The 24,021-nt window shown below is 40.1% G+C and overlaps 1 protein-coding gene across 1 annotated transcript in view; it reads right to left on the reverse strand.

The window, feature by feature from the left end:
* Nucleotides 1-24,021, reverse strand: part of WEE2 (WEE2 oocyte meiosis inhibiting kinase) — a 34,414-nt gene that overhangs the window by 4,116 nt on the left and 6,277 nt on the right. The window contains exons 2-10 of the mRNA XM_032305119.1: nt 16,747-16,943; nt 14,770-14,821; nt 12,603-12,775; nt 10,630-10,751; nt 5,208-5,354; nt 4,422-4,529; nt 4,006-4,091; nt 2,862-3,032; nt 1,073-1,215 (exon numbers count right to left, since the gene is read on the reverse strand). Of these exons, the coding sequence (XP_032161010.1) occupies nt 1,073-1,215; nt 2,862-3,032; nt 4,006-4,091; nt 4,422-4,529; nt 5,208-5,354; nt 10,630-10,751; nt 12,603-12,775; nt 14,770-14,821; nt 16,747-16,943 (1,199 nt within the window). The remainder of the gene's footprint in view (nt 1-1,072; nt 1,216-2,861; nt 3,033-4,005; nt 4,092-4,421; nt 4,530-5,207; nt 5,355-10,629; nt 10,752-12,602; nt 12,776-14,769; nt 14,822-16,746; nt 16,944-24,021) is intronic.

Here is a 24,021-nt window from a genome sequence, read left to right on the forward strand (position 1 = left end):
GTTATTATATTATTTTATATATTTATATATTTAATATAATTATATGTTATATTATATTTAATTATGTATAATTATATATAATGCAATATTCCATTATATATATTTCCATATATTTATATAATTCCATTATGTATATAATAGAATATTGTGCAGCTATCAAGAAAACAAACTCTTGGTATTTGCAACAACATGGTTGGAACTAGAAGATATTATGCTAAGCGAAATAAGTCAATCAGAGAAAGACAATTATCATACAATCTCATGGATATGAAGAATTTAAGAAACAAGACAGAATCATAGGGGAAGGGAAAGAAAATGAAACAAGATTAAACCAGAGAGGGAGACAAACCACAGGAGACTCTTAATCTCAGGAAACAAACTGAGGTTGCTGGAGGGGAGGGGCGTGGGAGGGATGGGGTAGCGGGTGATGGACACTGGGGAGGGCATGTGCTATGGTGAGTGCTGTGAACTGTGTAAGACTGATGAATCACAGTCCTGTACCCCTGAAACAAATAATACGTTATTTGTTAATTTAGGGGCACCTGGGTGGCTCAGTCGGTTAAGCCTCTGCCTTCTGCTCAGGTCATGATCCCAGGGTCCTGGGATCGAGCCCCACATTGGGCTCTCTGCTCAGCAGGGAGTGTGCGTCCCCCTCTCTCCCTGCCTGCCTCTCTGCCTACTTGTGATTTCTGTCAAATAAATAAATCTTTTAAAAAATAAAAATAAATAAAGATGTGGTATATATATTTAATGGAATATTATTCGGCCATAAAAAAGAATGAAATCTTGCCATTTGCAGGGATATTGATCAAACTAGAGGGTCAGAGAAAGACAAATACCATATGATTTCACTCGTAATGTGGAATTTAAGAAACAAAAAAAGCAAAGGGGAAAAATAAGAAGACAAATCAAGAAACAGACTCTTAACTCTAAAGAACAACCTGATGGTTTACCAGAAGGGAGGTGGAAGGGATGCGTTAAATAAGTGACTTGATCTTGGGGTTGTGAGTTCAAGCCCCACACTGGGCCTAGGATTTACTTTAAAAAAAGAAAAGAAAAGAAAAAAAACTACCTTTCCAGTGTGGCTGTCTTGAACTTTTCCAAGTTAAGCTGCTGCTGGAGCTCTTCCGCTTTTCCAAGGGAGGGCCGGAGAACTCGACTTCTGGCCAGAGCTGCTGCAGAAGGTCTCTCCCTTGGGTCAGGGTGGATCATGCTCTGTTGATGTTTGACCAAAGCAAAAGATACAGAAATTTCACTGCTGGGAAAATCTCCCCACCTAAGCCAACTCCAACTCAGCTACTGCTGGTGAGTTTTGTCAAACTCTGCTTTTAACTTTGCAGGGGAAGAAATAAATGAAAACTTAGCTCCACCAGGGGCAGGATTGTTCTCTCTATACAGTGACATCTGTCATCTATAACCTTGACTTATCTTTATCATATTTTAGAGCTATCTGTGTGATTAACTAGCCTAATGCCTTAATTTTAAATGGGGAGAAACTGAGGTCCTGAAATCAAAACTGACTTGCCCATCTTATTAACAGGACCAAGACTAAAACCCAAGTCAACCAACTCCTAGTTCCATTTGCTTTCTACTCCAACATGCTCCTTTCCACTGAAAACTAAGGGTACCCCCCCCATGACAGCCTTCCTACAGCACTCATCTTCAGGTAGAAAGTGCCTTAATTTAACAACTTAAATACAGTAAAAAGTAGCTAATTACTTACAGCAATTAGCAATGTCATAAAACGGAGATAACACCAGACCTTCCATTTGAAGACCAATGTTCAGAACTGGCTCCACCATTCACTAAGTAGCTTGAGGAAGTGACTTAACTATGCTGAAACTCGCTTTCCCTTTCCTGATACTTGGAATAACAATATTCACCTTCTGGAGCATCGCAGGATTTAAATGAACTGACATATATGTGTAACTAGTGCACCGGACCAGCACCGAAGTACTCAGTATGTATTAATTAAATCTAACAGTAATTTACACATAGAAATAAGTGATTAGGCCATGCATGAAAGTCTGCTGGGAGCAAGGGTTTACTTTATTCTTTCAGGAAAGCAGAAGCACAGAAGGACAAGTTTGCAACTAAATTTGAAGTTTTCAGGTGAACTATGAAACTCAAATTTAATCCCTAAGAGTAGATGTTTCTAAGACTATTGAAGGTGTCCTAACCAGTCTTGTTCCTTAAACCATGAAGTCTTACATAGGTATTTTGAATTCTTAATATAATTCTAAGCTTCTCAACAGTGTCATTTTCTTGCACCTCTGTTTCAACAGAACCGCCTCCTTTCCTTGTCCCTATACATACTCAGATATCACAGAATACAAGTAACACACAAATTTCTAAACTAACATTATGCCTTTTTCCAATAGTACAGCTGATTGGTGGTATTGCCAGGTACCCATCGGTAAAATAGCTTATACTTTCTTCTATACACTCAGAATTCAAATTTCTTTCATAATATCACCATTACCAATGACAATAGTTAAAACCCTGAAACACGAGCAAAAAACCAGGTTTGATTTTAGAGTTAATCAGGTGTCAAAGGTGAGAATATGATCCAGGAACTGCTCTGAGCCTTGGTTCCCTGAACTGCCCACCTGTTGGGAAGGGAAAAGGAAAAAATGTAATAGGATTTTAAACTGGAACATAAAAGGTTCTATAATGTCCTCTAAGTTTCCTTGAAGCTTTCAGTCTGTCCTGTGACTTTTCTGGGCTTCAGGGTCATGATTCCTTTTTCTTCTGTCATTGGCACCACCAGCATCTCCTTTTCCCCTTCCCCACCTCCTTGCCATTGTATTTCTTTAAAAAAAGACATTTCTATCTTCTCTTCATCTCATAAGAGATACCACCTTGAGTAGATTGTAAAATTCTTCCGAGAGCTTCTGAGGAATGTCGGGAAGGTTTCCGTCACGAATATGATGCCATGTGGCGCCATTGGTGGGTAAGGACGCTGCTCCCGCAGCCACTGTGATTGTTAATCCCAAGGCAAAGATGTCTGCTTTGGGAAGATGCTGATAATCCTTCAAGACAGAAGAGAGGAAGGCCAGTTAGTTTGCCGAGTGAGATGACAGTAAAGACCAACTGGTAAGAGAGGTTGTTTTGAGTCCGTATGAGCTTGGACAGTGGGCAAGGCCGCATCTGCCATGGCTGGTAGTTTACTTCTAGAGAAGATGGAGGATACAGCACAAATGCACCTGATTCACATCACTGTGCCCTGAAGCTTTTAAGTCAGAGTCTTAGTACTGTTTTATTCTATCAGGCTCAAAGAGGCTTCAAGCACAGACCGGCTGGGCACAGATACCATCATCCTAGAGGGAGTTAAATCCTTCCTACCCTGACTCCACAGACATCCTAAAAGGTAAGCAATAAATGAAGGTCATTTCATCAGAGCTGATGGTACTACCAGAAGGATGATAAAGATGGGCTGAGCCAATAAAGGATTCCTTTCTGCTAGGGAATCCATGAGTTTAGGAATTCTAAGAAATACTAGAAACAGTAAAGGACCTTAATAAAAAACAGCAAAAGCATTGATTTAATCCATGACAGAGCCAGCTTTCCTCATGCTGTTTTGTTCTGTTTTGTTTTAAGTTTCTTATCTTTGGTCTCAATTCTGAATAGGAAAGTGGATAATATCAATTTAAATTATAAATATGAACTTTTGGGGCACATGGGTGGCTAGTTAACCATCTGACTCTTGATTTCAGCTCAGGTCATGAGATCGAGCCCTGCACTGGGCTCTGCACGCAGCACAGCGTCTGCTTGAGATTCTCCCCCCCCACCTTCTGTCCTCCCCCCTACTCATGTACTAGGGCTCTCTCTCTAAAATAAATACCGTATGAAGAAAAAAAAAAGTGGTAGAGTGCTTAAAAAAATAATAAATAAAATAAATAGTCTTTTTTAAAAACTATAAACATCTCTTGCACTGTGAACCTTCATTTGAGAGTCAAGAAGTTCAATGGGTTATAAAATACCCTCTGTTTCCCTAAGCTTTACCTCTTGTAAAATCTCATTAGCCAGGAAGCGACTGTCTCCCTCCTCCACTTTTGGTTTGCTTATTGATGTGACATGACCCAAGTCACCTGAAAAAAGAAAGAAAAAAAAATAGAGCCCTTTAAAAGCATGTCTTTAAAACTAGAATAAATGGGGTCATCACTATAAATTTTATAAGATAATATACAGATCAGAGCTTAAGGCACACTCACCAATTTTATTTTATTTTTTTAATTTTATTTATTTGAGAGGCAAGAATGAGAGAGAGTGAGCATAAGAGGGGGAGGGTCAAAGGGAGAAGTAGACCCACTGCTGAGCAGGGAACCCAATTTGGGACTCCATCCCGAGACTCCAGGATCATGACCTGAGTTGAAGGCTGTCATTCAACCAACTGAGCCACCCAGGTGCCCCAAACTCACCAATTTTATACATCACATTGGCAGAGAGAAACCAATCAGCTTCATTTTCAATCTCTTCTGGGACTACAGGAGAGTCACTTTGCATCTTATGACAAATGAAGATGTTACCTGAAACAAAAACAAACCAACAATCAAAAAAAAAAAAAAAAATTGACAAAGTCACGATTCCTTAGCTTTTTCACGCCCAAGATTCTTTTCTGTGTCTGTCATTTCAGCCACCCTCCTCTCCTCCTCTTCTGTGTACATATAACAACACTATCAATGTTTCTTTTCTTCCATGGAATCTCTCTACTACTACTGAACAGCTCAGTGATTGAGAATACCTATTTTAAGGGAAACTGATCTCAGACACCCCTCCTCCTCTGAAGAGGCTAGTAGCTTCAAAACAAAGAAATAAGCCGAAAAACATGGTAATGATGTTTCCTTGAGTTTCACATTATTGAGTGCCAGAACCATTTCTGTTCACTTTAGTCAGTGCTGAATTAGAAAGAGTGTATACAGCACTAGTTGTCAATACTTTCGGGAAGTAGCCAAAACGTGATCACTTAACTATGCAGTAAGTTAGAGACCCATTTTCATACTTTGGCTTCGTTATCCGTGAAAGAGTCTTTTCTCTCTGTCCCCTAGTCCCAGAGGGGATAATGGACAAAGCTGTTTAAATTTTTTAGGGAAACAAATGAAAGAGATTTCACCAGCTAACAGCATCTTCAACACTTGGTAGACACACAGGCACCAATTCTGACATGGGGGAGTCTGGCCAGAGGAGCAGAGCAGAGCCGTACTGACTGGGTTTGATGTCCAGGTGCACCACGCCAGAGTTGTGGATGTACTTAAGCCCAAGGGAAATCTGCAGAAGGATGTCCTTGAGTTTCGGCTCCTGGAAATGATTGCCAGACTTTGTGTTTTCAGATATAGCAGTCTGCAAGCTCCCACCTAGGAAGGAACAATAGACAGCAGGCCCACAGAATGGAGAAAAACTATGAATCTCAATAGGTAAAAGTGTAGTAAACAGTCAAGAAATTTCTTGTGAATGAGTTCAGTCCAACAAGTCTAGATTATTCAGTTTCGGTGTAAAACATAATATCTGCCACTGTCTATACCACAGACACACTGGAGAAGAGTTACAGGACTTTTAAAGAAGAAAATAAAATGTCATACCTCAGGTATCCAATATGTGGTTCTGTTGCCTTGAGTATGCCCCGACTAACATTTTAGAAGTGTTATCTAATCATTAACCGGAAGCCAATCGGGCCTGGACAAATAGCTACTATTGACATTGATGATTAATTCAGTGTCAAGCTAGTAATGACAGGCTACTAGTAACTTTAATGTAATTGATTCTAAACTTAATTCCGTTAAAATATATCACAAAATAAGAATATTTAATGACTGCTAACCCAAGGAAAATATAAACCTTCAATATACATCTAAGTCCTATCTGAGCCATAGTATTTGCACATCAGCTATGGATAGACTCTTGGTTTATCTTTATCAGTGAAAAATAAGGCCTGGATTCATCTGACCACCTGATCTTGCGTGCCCTGTCCTAAGGAATTAGAATGCTTCTGAACTCTTTATTTCATTAATTTGCATTCATTGGCAGCTCTTCAAATTATAGAGCCCTGGGTCTCCCTGGCAGTTAGGGATCCAGCCTTCAAGTATGTGTCCAGAACAATAGGGTCGGAGATGGTAATGGTATTTTTTAGGAAATCCATTCTTTCAAGTATCCTCTGTAAAATTCAATATACAGATTGACCAGTCATGTTAAAAAATAATTAAATTCAGAAAGGAGAAGAGTTTTAGCCATTTTCAGAAACACAAAGAGGCCTAAAGTGAAGGGTGTGCCTTTTTTTCTGGGAATCTTCTTGCAAGGTATGTGTGGAAGAGGATATTAGATAGAAAGGAAGAGTGAATTGAAACAAAGTCACCTAGAATCTAAGTTTGGAGATGAAGCTGTGAGGTGTGGCGGGGAGAAGGAAGCCTGCATCTAAGGCCCCCATGTCTCCTGGAACGCCTCTCCCTACTAGGCTAGGTGCTCCTTCAAGACACGGCCCCGTCCTATTCCTTTTCACTTTCTCAAGGTCTTGCAAATAATCTATGTATTCTGAACTGAATGTCTAGTCTCACAACAGAGGGAAAGGAAAGACTGGGACAGGGACCCCATAAAAGGTATGAAAAGAGAGAAACATCCTGAGGGTATGTAGGAACCCTTTAAGATGGTCTTTTAGATAATAAGCAAAGATATATCGCCAATTCCCTGAAGAGCTACAGGTATTAAGGTAACTAGACCAGTGCTAGGAGCACTTTTAATTACTTAGAAGCTCTGTAGGTAATATTAAAGGTAGCCAAGTAATAATTAACAGTAAAAGTTACTGAAAAGCATTTATGCAAAAGTGTTAGAAGGTCTTTATTTTGCCACAACTAAAGCTGATTGTCTTCCTCTTTATTGGAGAGCATTCTTAACTGTTCTTTGCTAAAGAGTATTAAGAAAGTAGGTGTTCATAGAGCAATGCTGAATGAACTATAAACTTCATCCCTACTAATCTCAGCTACACTGGAGCCTTAACTCCATACCCCAGCGTACCACCTGGAGATGGTACCGGAATTGTCATCATTATGTCCTCGGAGGAAACAACCAGCTCCTAGACAGCTCTTCTCAAACCATCTTTATGAGATTGCTGGCTGAATTCTTTCCTTTAGATAAAATAAAAGTGCTTTCCCTACTTGGCAGGGAAGGAAAAAAAAGAAACTTGAAGACAAATCTATGTTTTTCCATCTGTTTATGAGGACTGGCAGATACAGAAATAGCAAATGCCTCCCAACAATGAAATGTAAACAGCAGAACAATAATTCAGCAGGATATTTGTTGTTTTGTTGTTGATATGTTGTTGATATTTTGTTGTATTCTCAAAATCTTGATTTTATGTTGCTATCTACAACACAAGCATCTTTTTCTGCAAGTAAAGTAATTCCTTGTTTGGTAGGGGGAAAAAAACCCATAACCACTATTCATGGTTTTCCACAGAGAATGCAGGCTTCTGGATGTCACATCACTAGAACAAATCCAAGAACCACCATCCTAGGTGGTTCTGTAGGTTCTCCCATCTCTAGGGGAGCAGGCTCTATAAAACCTCAGTGACAGAAGTCATCACAAGAAAATACCGCTGTTAGGGAGAGGTTAACCATCCCATCTCCTGAGTCGGTCGGAATCCTGGCGGCTGCATAATTGATCTGCTTGCTGGAAGACATTCAGGTTTCAGAGGCTGACCCCAAGGTGACACATAGGAGATCTTGGCAAGGTTGACAGTGGAAGAAGGAACATTTGATCGGTTCAGGGCTCACGAGGCACAGTTGGGAAAATCAGGTAACTGCTGGTCTCTACTAATTATGATGTACGTTATCTAAGTCATGTCATTTATAATCTGAATAGAGCCGTACCTATAAATGTGCTAGCCGGACTGCTAGAACAGGCTGGGGGCACAAGGGTAAAGGTGGCAAGCAGGAGGAGGAAGAGAGGAGAAAGAGAGAGAGGATGGAGGCGGAAGCATTAGAAGGAATCGGGCACTGGCTACTCTGCCACCTTACAAATACTTGGACTTAACTCTCCTTGATTTAGAGCCGAAGGGCAAAGTCTCAAAGTTATGGATAATCCATAACTATAAATAAGACAAATATAAGGGCACGCTTTATTTTCAATGATCAGTTCACGTTTGAAAGCAATGTATGTGAATTACATTTTGATAAATCAGAGTTACCTTTTAATGGGCAAGTATGCAGTGAGGTTAGCAGACCGCCATGGCAAACAGACAATGATTCCTCGTAAATCTGCTCCAAAATCAACTGCCCAGAAACATCCAAAAGCCCTCTGTAGTCTTCCCACACTTTACCGTGCTGATCTTATTTCCTATTATAGGGATCACCTCGGTCCTGTCAGTCTCCTATTTGCAGAGTCAGACCCATTCCCAAAACCATGCCCTTTGTCTGCATGCTGTTCCTCTAATGAAGTCTTCCCTCTAATGAAGTCTTCCCTCTACTTCCTTAAACTCTGGTAATCTTTTGGCAAACCCTCTTTCAAGTCTTACCTCCTTTATGGGATTTTCTTGGGCTGCTCTAATAACAAGTATTGAGTTCTTATGATGTATCAGGTACTGGCCCTGTGCTGGCCTTTGACATACATTGCTGCTATTTCTCAAACTACTCCCTTAAGTAAATATTACAATCTCTTTACTCAGTGGGACTGACATCCCAGATATCATACAACTAGTGTGCCACACCCAGGTCTGCCTAGGTGTTGCTAAGCCCAGGCCCATTCTGCCACACTGTGCTGCCCCTTGCTCATATGCATCTTCTCTGAATGCTTTTTATCCATAGTTGTACTACCTGGCTCTAAAGCAAATCGTCTCTTGCGTATTCATTGTTAACAGAGCAAGTGGAGGGAAGTTCCTGGAAGGACTTCTTGGCTCAATCAATGGTGTATCTCACCCTAGAACTTAATACAATGTCATACCTGTAGAAGGGATTCAGATGTTGAAAAGAATTAGAAGAGAATTTGTAATAGGAATAATCACTCCTTCTTATTCTTTTTAAAATTTGAAATCTTTACAATGCCCCAAATCAGATTAAATTAATTATGTTTTGTTTGACTTTCTTGGCTAAGTTTGTTCTCTGATACTATCTTTGATAGTAGTAAGTCATGAAAATAAAACCAATGTTGGGGCGGGGAGGGAAAAGAATAGGGAATCTCAGGTTATGATAAGGAATTAGGAAGAGAAGATTAAGAAAAGTATCAACTTCTCTATCACAAGGAAGGGTCCATTTTTTATCCTAAAGTGACTATTAGAAAAAGGGATTTAGGTAAACTTGCTAGAGGAAAAAAAATACAACAAAGTTCACAGTTAATACTGCAAGGAAATCAGACCCTAAGAAAACACCAAGTCATTATTTTGCAGTATATGTGTGATATTTTCTATGTTTCTAGCATTTCATAATATTATCTACCTTACTTGTATATATAATAACAAAGCTTTATCACTGACCGCTCTCCTCAAAAGTCAAGCCGCACATACATGCTCAGTGCTACCTGATGGTAACTAAAATTACTCCAAAACTGTACTATCAGAGAAACCTGAGGGTGGGTATGCATGTTGTTTTTTAGGGGGAGGACGTTTGGGAGGGATGCTATTATCTGATCTTAATCATGACCAGAATATGGGTAGCTACTCCTAAAATGCCAGCAAGCTTCTATTTAATTTGGTAGCACTTTTCTATTTTTCCAGGGAACATTTTGATGAGAAATATCTCTGCGAATAATCACGTGTAACTGTAGTGTGATGTCAACACCTTAATCACAAATTAAAATAGGTTAAAACCCAAAGACTATTTTTTTTTTAATTTAAGTAGCCCAGAAAAAGTTCTACCAGTTTCGTGTGTATGTATAGTCCTGAAGGAATATGCCTGAAGTCCTTGCATTTCATTCCCAGCACCCACTCCATGCTCACACTCTGGTGAGAACACTGAAGGTTGGGGCGCCTGGGTGGCTCAGTCATTAAGCATCTGCCTTTGGCTCAGGCCATGATCCCAGGGTTCCAGGATCGAGCCCCACATCAGGCTCCCAGCTCAGCAGAGAGCCTGCTTCTCGCTCTCACACTCCCTGTGTTTGTGTTCCCTCTCTCACGGTCTCTCAGATAAATAAGTAAAATCTTAAAAAAAAAAAAAAAAAAAAAAACTAAACTAAACCAAAGCTCAAAGGTAAGAAGCATCAAGATACATGAACTATGCCCCAATTCAGGAATCCACTTGAAAATTAATCAAAAGTTGGCTGTGTGAGTTTACCACTCCCTCCTTGAAAATGATAGGGACTGTGGTTTTAGAATCTTTTAGAATACCTAGCAAACATAAGAGGAGGATTTACCATTCAAACCACTAGGGCAAAATTTTTCTATATATTGAGTAAAATGTGAAGTGGTTTATAGCTTCTATGTGTCAGCCACACATCAGCTCTGAGAGATATACAACATAGCATAAAATGGAAATTCCTTTTCAACACAACTTGTGTCCCCAGCGCTCTGCTTCCAAACAAAACTATAGTACAAACGTTTTAAGTACGACTCAGCTATGCCTAGCATAAACTACAAGGAGGAGGCAAAGATTTTTTTCCTGGATGCAGATGTTCATCCCCTTCTCCATAGATACTAGTCTGCACACTTACCGTTGCAGTATTCATTCTGAATAATCATGTGGTCATCTTCTGCCCATGCAGAGTAGTAACGTACCACATGCGGGTGATGCCCAAGGACTGCATGAGCATAAACTTCATGCAAAGCCAAATTCCTAGAAGACAGACAAGCATCAAGAAAAAGGAGTCAAGGGGCACCTGGGTGGCTCAGTGGGTTAAAGCCTCTGCCTTCGGCTCAGGTCATGGTCTCAGGGTCCTGGGATCAAGTCCCGCATTGGGCTCTCTGCTCAGCAGGGAGCCTGCTTCCTCCTCTCTCTCTCTCTGCCTACCTCTCTGCCTACTTGTGATCTCTGTCTGTCAAATAAATAAATAAAATCTTTTTAAAAAAGAAAAATGAGCCAAGATAATATACACACAAATGTTTTTTTTTAAAAAGACAAGATTCTGGACTCTGGGGAACAAACTGAGAGTTACAGAAGCTTGCGGGAGGGGATGGGGTAACCAGGTGTTGGGTATTAAGGAGGACATAGTTGTGATGAGCACTGGGTGTTACAAGCAACTAATGAATTGTTGAACATTCGTCAAAAACTAATGATGTGGGCGCCTGGGTGGCTCAGTGGGTTAAGCCTCTGCCTTCGGTTCAGGTCATGATCTCAGGGTCCTGGGATCGAGGCCCGCATCGGGCTTTCTGCTCAGCGGGGAGCCTGCTTTCTTCTCTCTTTCTCTATGCCTGCCTCTCTGCATACTTGTGACCTCTCTCTATATATATTCCAAATAAATAAAAATAAAATCTTAAAAAAAAAAAACCAATGATGTACTATATGTTGGCTAATTGAACATAATAAAAATACTGATAAAAAATAAAAGACAATGTATGAGGCATATTAACAGTGGCAGAACATTTACCGAGTACTCACTGCTTACTTAGTATTTTAGTTCATTTAATTTTCGTAACTACTCAGTAAGATATAGTGGTAAGGATGAAGGCTTTAGAAAAGCTGTGACTGGACCAATGTCAAGCCAGTGATAGTAGACCTAAGACAAGAACACTGATCATCCTGGTACCAAAATCCATGTTATTTTTTACTGAATGTAGCATATGTAAAGAGGAGTATTAGGTTGTAACTATCTCAGTGGCAGACATGCTTTGAGTTTTAATTTCACTGTATCACAATTAAAAAAAAAACTTTGATGGGCTTAATAAGGCCACTATGGACTTGATAGAGGATCCATTACAATATCCAGCTATCTTCTCTGTGAAGGCTGGACCGTCATTAGAGTCAATATTACACTTAGCCAATATGACATGGTCATAGGGGCAGTCTTGGGGAGAGATATTCATTATGGAACAGGAAATCCAACACACAAACAAAGTGAAATATAATACTCAGTGAATTTTGGTATAAAAATGAAGAATTCTGAGGTCCATAACTTCAGATTCAGCAAACTATTACATTCCTACAGTTAACTAAAGCATTGGCTGAATCTAAAAATAATTGTTTTCTTTGTAAAAGGAAAACTTCTGAACAATTAGCTCTGGGAATGAAAGTTAAATTTTGTTGCTTTTTCCTCACTTGTAGTCTTTGAAACATTGAACTCACTATTGAATTCATTATTAATACAAAGTGGAAATAACCAGTGAGTTAACAGTAACTTCCTGCTTGGCAATATTTTTAATGAACTAACAGGCAGATCGTTCCATATACCTATTCATTAAAGCAAAAGCAGGAACACCAGTAGAAATAGCCTCAAGAACCATGCAAGAAAACAAACAAACAAAAACACTGTAACAGAATTGTATCCAAATAATTATGGTTTAGTTTAAGGAAATAACTTATCTTTGGTTTGGAAAACTCAGAAAGATTATGAATGTAAAACTACATACAATGGAAGGAATAGCAATGGAATGTTTTTAATGATATCAGTACTATTATTTAAAATGTTTTGACGAGAAACAACTTTCCAAATCCAAGTTTGTACTTCTAGGACATTTCAGAGGAACTTACTCATTTGATAATCCTGCAAAAGGTTTTGTGGAACGTTTTATTGCATAAACGCATCCATCCAGCCTCTTAATACACTTGTAGACTGTACCAAATTCCCCAACTCCAATTTTTTCTACCTCCAAGAATTCTTTTTCATAGCGGGAAGCCATGTTGGTTTCTCGTAGAACACACCTCTGAAATATTTTATTAAAATGTTAAAATAATTCTAACATATTGTGAGCAATAAATTTAAGGCATATTCCAAAATTTCTCAAAGTTTTCAAAAAGACTTTTGAAGCAAATCTATTGGATTCTGTGTCAGTAATTCATGGTAGCAAGAACCTCCCCGGTTGCTGACCACCTTTCGTACTCTTCATAACCATCTATACAACTCTGTACTGGCATTTTTTCATATATTAAGTCTTTTTCTAGGTTATTTCTTCTTTCTGGGATATGCTTATTCTCAATATGTTTTTAGGGAGAAAACACCTGCTCACAGCAACAGCTACTGTCCTCAGTTAAAGGAATGGCCAGGGTCCAAGTAGAACATGTTAAGGAGAAAGAAAAGACACCTCCCTTTGACGCTTGTCTACGTACCTCACACTCTGGCTGCTGGTGTTTCCATCTCAAATTGAATGAACTTATTGTTCAATTTGCTTCCTCAAAAATTTTAGTACAGAGAACAAAATTGTCAAATTGATTATTTCACCTTATGTGTTCAGGTACAGCGATTTTTCCACCTACTGGCTAACTAGTAATATCTCTCTTTTTCCAGCTAGTACGTAGCCCTAGGCAAAAAAATAAAATAATGTAAAAAAAAAAAACAAAAAACACTGAACTCCTTTATTAGTTTTCTCTTCTAAAGTAAAGTGAGCGTCCTAGCAACTACTCCTTGTGGTTCTTTTAAATATTACATGAGAAAAGGTGTTTGTGTGTGTTTGTGTGTGTGTAACTTAGCTCAATGCCAAGCACACAGTAAATTCTCAGAAAAATCATAGCTAAGATGATAAAAATCTCCATGAATTTATATGACTCTCAATCCAAACCACTTTATCTCCATGAAGTCATTCTTTCCCAATGTCCCTGTTAGCAAGAATTTTTTCATCTAACTGGATTTTAAAGAATCCTGACTCTTACTAGCTCCTCATTTCAACAACTAATACCAACCAGTCTTCATTAGCAAGATCTAGAATTTTCTTTGCCCTTAGACAATCTCAAGTTCTCTTTCTCCCATGTCTGGGGCTACCATAGCTATAAGCCCTCTCTCCATCTTTTCTAATAATGAAAATTATTTTTGCAAAATGTTACCATAGAATAAGACATATCTAATTGTCTTCCCCAAGGAATCCAAACAGAAGTTTGGATTCAGAAACCTAAAGGTCTTTTACCAATTGCTCAGCCACTACCTTCCCAACCTCAGCTCAGACAGCAAATAAGCCAGCTTACCATCTACATTATCCCCAGCCTTAAGCCCTTCCCCTCCACTTTCGTAAACGGAATATTGAGCATAAACATGTTTTCATGGGATTATAAGCTTCTTAATGGCAATTTAATATTCTACTGTAAATTCCAATTTATTTGGCCATTCTTTTGTTATTGGACATTTAGTATTCTTTTCTTTCTTTTTTTTTTTTTCTTCTTGGCCATTACAGCTAAGGCTGCAATAAACATCTCTGGTGATAATATTTACAGCATTATTTTCTTAGGCTAGGTTATCGAATGAGGGATGCTACAAAGACTGTGAGCATTATATAAAAATCAATAGATAACTGATATATTTAAGAGCAAAAATTTTACATTTAAACTTATGGCTTTATGCCATTTTTCTCTCTTCTGCTCTTCCATTTTTGGACCTTTCATATCTTGAGTTTTCCCTTCACTTCTCTAACCCGATGAATAGAGAATTTTCCCTTAAATCCAAGATAGAAGCAGTAGCCATTAATTTAAAAACACTGCAAGGTAATGATTCGGTGACATATTGATCAGGCTCTGTCGGGTAAAGTAATAACTAGCTAAGAATACAGACTGTGTCGAGAGTCCAGATCAATTTAGCTGCAAAGCACATTTGCAGATCTACAAAGTGAGGCGGGGGTGGTAAGGAGAGAGAGAAGGAGAAGAGGAGAGAGAGAGACTGGCGACAGGATGAGGTGACGAAGTTATGGCAGCTGGAACGAAGAACTGTGCTCACCTTGGCAGGTAGCCCTTGTTCTACATTGCCTTCCCCTGGACCAGCTTCCTCACTTAGGGAAAAAAAAAAAAAAGGTGATATCAATGTGTGACTGACACTATTGAGCTTCATACTCTACTAGGTTCTGAGGTTGTAAGATTAATTAAGACAATTCCTTCCCCACGTCAGCCTGTATTTGGGAACAAGGATAAATAGAAAGTTTCAATGTAAGAAGCAAGAATAAGGGGGCACCTGGGTGGCTTAGTGGGTTAAAGCCTCTGCCTTCGGCTCATGTCATGATCCCGGGGTTCTGGGATCAAACCCCGCATCGGGGTCTCTGCTCAGTGGGGAGCCTGCTTCCCTCTCTCTCTCTCTGCCTGCCTCTCTGCCTGCTTGTGCTCTCTCTCTCTGTCAGATAAATAAAATCTTTAAAAATCTTTATAAAAAAGAATAAGAACAAGATATCAAGGGACACCATAGGCAGCACCCAGATCATGATTTCAAGAGTAAAAGTCTTTCGGGAAAGAGGACAGGCAAGTTAAGTTTCCAGAATGAGTAGGAATTAGCTAAGGGGCCGGAATGGGGTTCTTGGAAAGCAGAGCAATGCTGAACCATGAAGGGGAGATCACACAGGACACAGGAAACTGAGTGCTGTCCCATCGCCACCTTCCCCTTCAAAACTCATCTCCCCACTTTGCCCTAGGTTCAGAGGAAGACCATCAGTACAGCAGAATACGCTCTAACAACTGGCTAAGATATTTTTAGTTACTTTCCAAAAAGCTCCGACAAACATCCTCTTTGGCATGAGTAGTAGCATTCTGGATGTGTAAGCCAGATTTCAGGCTCTAGAACAGCCAGCTATAGATTCTTCTTCTGGAGAAGCACAGGATAGAAAGTGCAAATAGAGGAAGACGTTACACTAGGGAGACAAACTGATGCTGGACACTTGTGACTTAAGTTTAACATGACATTCCAATACTGTCTAAAAGAACAACCCCACAAAAAAACAACAGCACAATAAGTAAGGGGGGGGTTGCCCACTCAGAAGCACCAAGAGCTGTTACTAAAGTGTCATCACTTTCATTGCGGGAAATGCAAATTAATGGTCTCCTCTGGCCACTTTCCATGAGAGGCGAATCAGTTAATTCTGATAGTTTACAAAGATTCGTGAAGAGCTAAAACCAATAGAATTCTTGGTTTAAAAAAAAGTGGACCTGTATACTTGGACTGAAGTTCTGTTAACTTAAGATCCAGGAGATAGCATTGAGAAAACCTATTCTGGCCACAAAGCTGCTTACTACAGAGTCATTGATTCCAAATGAAACAACTCAAACTAAAACATTAAATGCTCTGCATACCTCAGATTGTTAGCTGTGCATTTATTTTGCTCTTTATTTTCCTTTGTGGAAAAAAAACAAAGCTTTGAAGAGACATAGTAAAGAAATGTCCCTAAGTAATATGTACAGTCCTCATTTGGACAATTTCTACCATTGAGACCTTGTGGAGTTTTACAGTTTGGCTTTCTATTCTTAGTACCTCCAAAAGCAACACTATCTTTTTCTCTTCAGCCAATTTCCTGTCACCTGCAGAGAGGTTTTAATACTTGCATTATAGCTCTCAGTCACACGCAGTTATTATACTGGAAACAGCAGTATACTCCCTGAAGTGTGAGCTACACCTGCCCCAATGACTAGCCTTCTGTTACCTAGGGGAGACTACTTGAATGCAATTCCATAGCTCATGCAACTTGCTAATGGAAATCAGATGTCTATAGCTTACTCTGCCCTATTCTTTTAGAGAGAAGACACCATACAGTACACTTCAGGATGGAGACACGCTAGAATCTCCATGACAAAGCAGACCAACATTAACATGTAGGGAGGAGCGATGTGAGAACAGGCAAATAGAGTTCTTTTTCCTAATCTTACTTTCCAGGCTCCCTTCTACTTGAGCATACTAAGATCAGTTCTCAAAAGTTAGACGCAACAGTACACTTACAGATCTCCTCGGCTTTTCCTCTTGCCATTGGATTGAAGGAATTGTTTTCTATAGGATTCCGGGGTAAAGGGATTTATATTGACCAGAGCCGATGAGGTCATCCCATCCACTAAGGGAACAGGTGTGAGCCTCAAATGTTTAGAGCCTCTGGAGGGGAGCTTCTCTCTTGAAGAAATCACCGACTGGCTTAGGAGACCCTGAATGAAGATGATGAAAAGGGAAAACAGAATGGGGTTAGTACAAAAAAAAGTTCCATATCAGCTAGTTAATATTTGATCCAAGGAATGTTACTGCTACGAAGGAATTAGAGGTTGCCTGGTTCAATGCAAGCTAGTTGCATTATAACTGGTCCTCTTATGAAAAATACGGATTCCTGGTCTTCCTCTGGATATCCTGATGAGAGGATCAACACAGGAATCTATACTTTTGTTAAGCTCCACTGCCTCCCCCTGGGCAATTCTGATGGCCAGCTATGAAAAACATCAACTCTACTACTACCTTTAGCTTTTTTTTTTTTTTAAGGATTTTTGTTTATTTATTTGACAGACAGAGATCACAAGCAGGCAGAGAGGCAGGGGAGCAGGCACCCTGCTGAGCAGAAAGCCTGCCGAAGGGCTCAATCCCAGGACCCTGGGATCATGACCCGAGCTGAAGCCAGAGGCTTTAACCCACTGAGCCACCCAGGCACCCCTACCTTTAGATTTTTAAAGACTATACTTCAGTTTAGACAAATGAAAACAACTCTAGAAGACCTGGTCCTTATGTTCTCAGTGTATACTTTAACTCCCCCTCAATTTTCATCCAGATATTTGTTTGGTGCCTAGTAAGTAGCAGATGCTGGGCTAGATGCTAAGGCGTACAGAGGTGAATTCCAACTCTTAAGGGATGCACAGTCCATTAGTCAACAGCTCATCAATCTTTCAGAAATAATCACATTGTACAGGAAAAAGTATCTCAACATTAAAAGAAGTTTCCAGTTCCACTTAAAATAGAGCACCAAATGGGAAGAGTTCCATAAAGTAGGGTAAAGAATTTGAAAAATAATCCTCTGAGCCCTTAAGATTCAGGGCCTTGTAGTGGCTATAACCAGTATATCAATAAGGAGGAAAGTGTAGAGGACTTACCACTCCAAGCAGGTACAATAGGAGAACATACACCTATGACCTAACCAGAACTAAACCAAAGGACAGAGGGGACAGGTAGAAGACAAAGAATTCTGTTGAGACATCAGAATACTTTTATGACCTAAGTTGGGGGCCAGAGAGCTGTGTTATGGGTCTCCAAGAGTCCAGCAGTAGACACAGGGGCCATGATATAACCTCATAGTATAATCATTGTACTGTGAGGCTCTTCTAAAAGAATGTCCCTATTTGATAGTGTCTGCCATGGCTTTTCAGTGTAGAAGCAGAAGCTAGACTATAACATGAGTCACTATATAAAAATGTAATTTAAGAATGTGAAGATAAAAGAATGAATATTGAAATTATACATCCTAAATGATGAAAGCAGAAATGAAAGAAACTATAGAGTACACCCAGCAACCTAACCTTTTTTTTTTTTTAAGATTTTATTTATTTATTTGACAGAGATCACAGGTAAGCAGAGAAGCAGGTGGAAGAGGCGCAAAGCAGGCTCCCCACTGAGCAGAGAACCCAATGTGGGGCTCAATCCCAGGACCCTGAGATCATGACCTGAGCTGAAGGCAGAGGCTTAACCCACTGAGCCACCCAGGTGCCCCAACCTAACCTTTTTTTAAGTGAAGAGAAAGGTCATTGCTGGAGCCAAGTTTTTACAAAGGTTTTACATGTCTTAGAGTTGACAGGATGAACAATCCTGGGGCTACTGTCCGACAAAGCCATCAATGATAAACTCACAATTTTCCTGTAAGTGTATTATAGGACTGAATATTTGTTCAAAGTACAACTATATAATATTTCTCAGTTGTGTATGTGACTCAAAGTGAACTTAGAATCACAATAAATCATTCCCTGAGAAATAGTTTTTTGTGCTGATTATATGGAAAATAAAATGTGTCTATCACATATGAAACAGTGGGGCATCCACACCTGGAATGATACACACACCGGTTGCCACCCTTCAAGGACAACAAAAAAGGCCTGGAAATTTTTCAGATAGAAGGTAGGAAAAGTATTCACATCAGGGCAGAAAGATTGGAATTCCTAGTCTGGAAATATGAAGGCCGATAGCTTTTGTGAGCTCCACTTTCGATACAGGGAAAGATATTAATTATATTTAATATGGGTTGTATTGCCAGAATGCTGGAACTGTGAGTGAGCCTTTTGGAAATCCAAAAGAACTCAGTTTGGAACACGACTTATGAAAAGGAAGTTCTGCCTAAAAGTAAAGCAGATTAAAAAGTTCTGGAAAGGGGCGCCTGGGTGGCTCAGTGTGTTAAGCCACTGCCTTCGGCTCGGGTCATGATCTCAGGGTCCTGGGATCGAGTCCCACATCGGGCTCTCTGCTCCGCAGGGAGTCTGCTTCCCTCTCTCTCTCTCTCTCTCTCCCTGCCTCTCTGCCTACTTGTGATCTCTGTCTGTCAAATAAATAAATAAAATCTTTAAAAAAAAAAAAAAGTTCTGGAAAGATGTCCAGGTTGAGAGTATAAATATGTCCCAGGGAGTGTAGCTAATTCTGTAAGAAACAGCTCTCTTACAGATGATCAAGGGAAAGGAAAATTCAGGAATAGCTCCTTTTTTTTTTAAATTAATTAATTTATTTTTTATTTATTTTCAGCATAACAGGTATTCATTATTTTTGCACCACACCCAGTGCTCCATGCAATCCGTGCCCTCTATAATACCCACCACCTGGTTCCCCCAACCTCCCACCCGCCCAACACTTCAAACCCCTCAGATTGTTTTTCAGACACTCCTTTGTTGTGAAGATGGCGAGAGGAGAAGGCAATCTCCCACCTTCAAGACACAACATCATAGTGTCTCAGGATGTGCAAAGACTTTAAAGACCCAGCTGGTACAGTTAGTCCCCTGATGCTTGAATCCTTATACAACATTCCTACCAAGTGGTCATCAACTAGTGCTCAATGCATTTAGCATGGGGACCAGCTACCTCCTTGGGAAACTCTTCTAATCTAGCTCGTTGTGCTAGGAAGTCTTTATGGTGACCTGAAGTCACTTCACAGGATTTCTTGTCCTCTCCCATGGGTAAGGCTGAACTAAGTCAGTCAGTCCTCCATTCCTCAGCATCCTTGCCTTTAGCATAACGTCACCACTGATCATTGCCCACTCTCTCTCTTTTAATCCAAACTGTATTCCTCATAAAGCATGCACTTTTTCAGTTGCCTTTCCAGTTTCCCTCCCAAGCTCTGTTCTTTTCCTGCCCCTCCAATCTTGGCACTTCCAGGATTCCTAATTTGGACCACTTCTCTTCTTACTCTGGCACTCAGGCTACTTGAGCTCATCCGCAACCAAGACTTAAGCAATTTCCAAAATGCTAATGATATCCAGATATAGATCTCTAATTCAGTTTGTTTTCCTGCACTCCAGACCCATTTATCTGGTGATTTATAGGACATCTCTGATCTCTCCAAACCCGTAAATGTCTTTAGCATCATCTTTCTTCATCCAAGTTACCATCTACTCAGTCAAGACAGAAGCCTCACAGGACCCTAGATCCCTCCTTTTCCCTCAACCCCTCCACCAAGTTGATGAGAGAACAAAAAGCAAGCTGAGCACAAAACATGAGCTGACACCCTACCAAGGCCCCCTCCCCTTAAGATGGGATATATATATATATATATGTATATATATATATATATACATTCCTCAGGTACTAGTAACTGCCTAAGGACAAAGGCAGGGGAAAAACAAATGATCAATTGATAAAGATCACAGTCATGTAAGACATGAAACTCCACTAGACTTTGTAACTGTCTTAATGATATACAAAAAAAAAACATGATCTTAATAATAGACATCCAGGAACCTATAGACTCTATTTCCTGGAGCCCTAACATCACCTTCACTACCATATGCTTAAAAACCCTATATAATCAGTCACTCCTCACAATCACAATGTAGCTCTTTCTGCCCTCAGGTCCTGTCCCCATGCTAAAATTAAAACACCTTTTTGCACTGCAAAAAATCTCAAGAATTCCAGAATTCTTTCTTGACCATTGGGCTCAATGATCCTGCATCATATTTTCGTGGCCCATACAGGAATCCTGCATCTTCCTTCATCTGGACTTTGAATGTCAGAGCAAACTTGGTGAGTTACTCTTTGTTCTGTTTTTACTTTCATTTTAGAGGCTCATCAAGGAGTATGGGCTTATTGGAATAATTTCATGTCAACAGCTCAGGCTGCAGTCCTCTAGCCCATGGCTACTCTATGGGGATGAGAGAGCCTGCCTTTTGACTGGAAGCTAGTACATTGGCTAGTTTATGGTTATAAGGCCCAGAAACACAATGCCCTCTCATCATTCCTATTCTTATAACACAATTGTCTTTTTTTGGGTGCAGGACCACCACCTAAGTCACTAGGATGGCTGCTGATCTTAAAAAATCTCATGTGAGGTTTCTTCCTCATTCATCTAATGCAATCCCCTCCAAATCCCTGGCCTAGCCACTTCTGACCATGAGACCTCCACTCAGAGATGGCTGAAACCAGTACCAAACTGAATTAAAACCCAACCAGGGACTATCTAGTGAAGTAAGCTATAGAAGACTTACATGTGTTAGAATGTCACTTAGACTAGGATGGATTTCTATCTTTACTATTCTTCATCAATGTCCCCTACTGACTACTTAAGTTACAGTAGTATATAATTTCCCCTTGTAAAACTTTTCTGGTGTTTTCCATAGGTTAAGAATGACAGGTTCTCCATGGCATTTTGGTCCACTCACTGGCTCCCATCAGTCGTCAAGAATGCAATGGGGAAGCTGAGGGACATTAACATCCCTCCAAGTTGCAGCGTTCATTGCAACTTCTTAGAAGGCTGCCTCTGGTCACTTTGACACTAGGAACCTCTGACATATCCTGCAGAGATGCCACCTAGGAGGCACGGGGGATTTTTGGTAATAAACATTCTCTACTTTTCTAAGAGCATGGGATATCTTCAGTTCCCAAGGATTCTTCCTTGGGATGCCTTTTAACCCGCTGGAATCAATTCAGATTGCAAGATCTAAGAAAGAAAAAAAAAATGATCTTCTGTAGCATTGCATGGCCTCAGCACTCCTCAGGAATTGAGTGGAAAATGGCCCATTAATGGGCATTAAACTCGAATACGATCTATCCACTCTTTTGCAGGAAACAGGGCAAATGGACTGAGGTACCCTATGTCAAGGCCTTGATGGCACTAAATCAGGATCCTGATCCCAGGGCCTCTTGGAAAATGTGTCTAACCACCAATAAACCCACGCTGGACATACTTGATGATGATTGCGTAAATAGGCCTCTTTCTCCTAATAAACCTTGGCTACTGTAGAGATCACTGACTAATCCAAACAAGGATGACCCTGGCTCTGTTAGTATCTCTCCTGCTTGTAAACCTCAAGACCCCTCTGCTCCCAGCCCAGATGGACACACCAGGAGCGGGACTCCCTATCTTCTAGGATTTTGCCTCAATCTGGATTGTATCCTCTTAGGGAGGTTGCTACTAGAGAAAGGAGCACAGTTAAAGTCATGTCCCAGTCTCCATGGCAGACCTAGTTCTGATGAATAAGTAGGACAATGTTCCAAAAACCCTATTCCCAATTTATTGAGGAATTTCAACAATAACCTATTATATTTAATTTGACCTGCCAAGATATATACATCATATTGTTGCACCCCTGAAGAAAAGAATCATCTTTGGGCAAGTGCTCAAGAATTTGGTGATGAAGTAACAGTCAGAGATAGACATCATTAATCAGTGGAGGGAACCACTCTTCCCAATACTGAACCTTACTAGAATTACCAAGATGATATGGAAGGGAAAGGCAAAACCATATGATCACTTGTTTAATAGAAGAAATGAAAAAAGGATTCTCTAAAGGATTGATAAAATTCAGGAAGTTACGCAAAGAGCTGATGAAATCCAGCTTTACTTCAGGGCTGTCTGATAGACACCATCCTTAAATATACAAATCTGGACCCAACCTCCCCTGAAGGAACAACTGTACTAAAAATGCATTTTTTTTTTAGGTCAGTCAGTACCTGACATTCATTATAAATTGACTAAAATGGTTTTTGGCCCTCAAACCCCCACCCAGTACCCACTAGAGGTAGCTACTAGGGTCTTTAATAATAGAAATATAGCCTTAAGGCAAGAAAAGGACTGAAGAGCTAAAATGCGGGGTAAAATATTGACTGAGGCTATTGCAGATTCCCTATAACACCTGACTAACCAGGGGCCAAATATAAAGCCAGTATCAGACAAAAGAGCAGGTAAGACCCCATGCTATAGGTATGGCCAAATCAGACAGTGGAGCAAAAAATTTCTACACACAGTCTCTCCACCAGAGTTATGTCCTGTTTATAAGAAAGGAGGACACTGGAAGAGAGACTGTCCTCATCTCCAAAGAGGGGAAGACAGGGAAGCACTTCCCCACTGGAGAGCAAGAACCGGAGGCTCCAGCATGGCAGGCCCTGAGGGTGTTCTGGCTCCCTCTGAAGTTGGGATGACTGAGCCCCAGGTTACCCCCCGGATGTTTGGAAGGTAAGTGGATCAATATCCTTATTGATACAGGAGCCACTTACTCTTCTTCCTCAGCACTCCGGCCCTACTTGTCTTCTAACCATAGAATTGTTGGCACAGAAGAGGAAACTTTAGCCTGTCCATACAAGAATCAGTTGGTTGCTCGTGTTTTCCTAGTCCTTCCTTCTTGTCCCACTCCATGAGCGGGAGGAGATTTAACGTGTAAACTAGGAAGCCGGTTTTCTCTTACTGAAGAGGACAGCTTGTTCTCTTCAACACCCGAAGAATTTAAACCTTGCTCTGATCTCCCCTCTAGTATCTGGAAGGAAGTAAACCCACAGGTCTGCAGTTGGTATGAGACTTACAATTTTTAATGGATATTGCTTATTAAAGTGACCTTAAAGGACCCAACCACTCACTATACCTCATAAAAAAACAGTATCCCTTAAAACCTGAGGCAAAGGCTGGTTTTCAACCACGTATTGATACATCTCTCAAACATGGTATTTTTCTTTTTTCAAAACATGGTATTTTAAAACCTCATCAATCTCCTTATAACACTCCAGTTTTACCAGCAAAGAAACCGAATGGAGAATATCAGGCAGTACAAGACACAAGAGCTA

The sequence above is a fragment of the Mustela erminea genome, chromosome 11, assembly GCF_009829155.1.
Source record: "Mustela erminea isolate mMusErm1 chromosome 11, mMusErm1.Pri, whole genome shotgun sequence".
Lineage (NCBI taxonomy): Eukaryota > Metazoa > Chordata > Mammalia > Carnivora > Mustelidae > Mustela > Mustela erminea.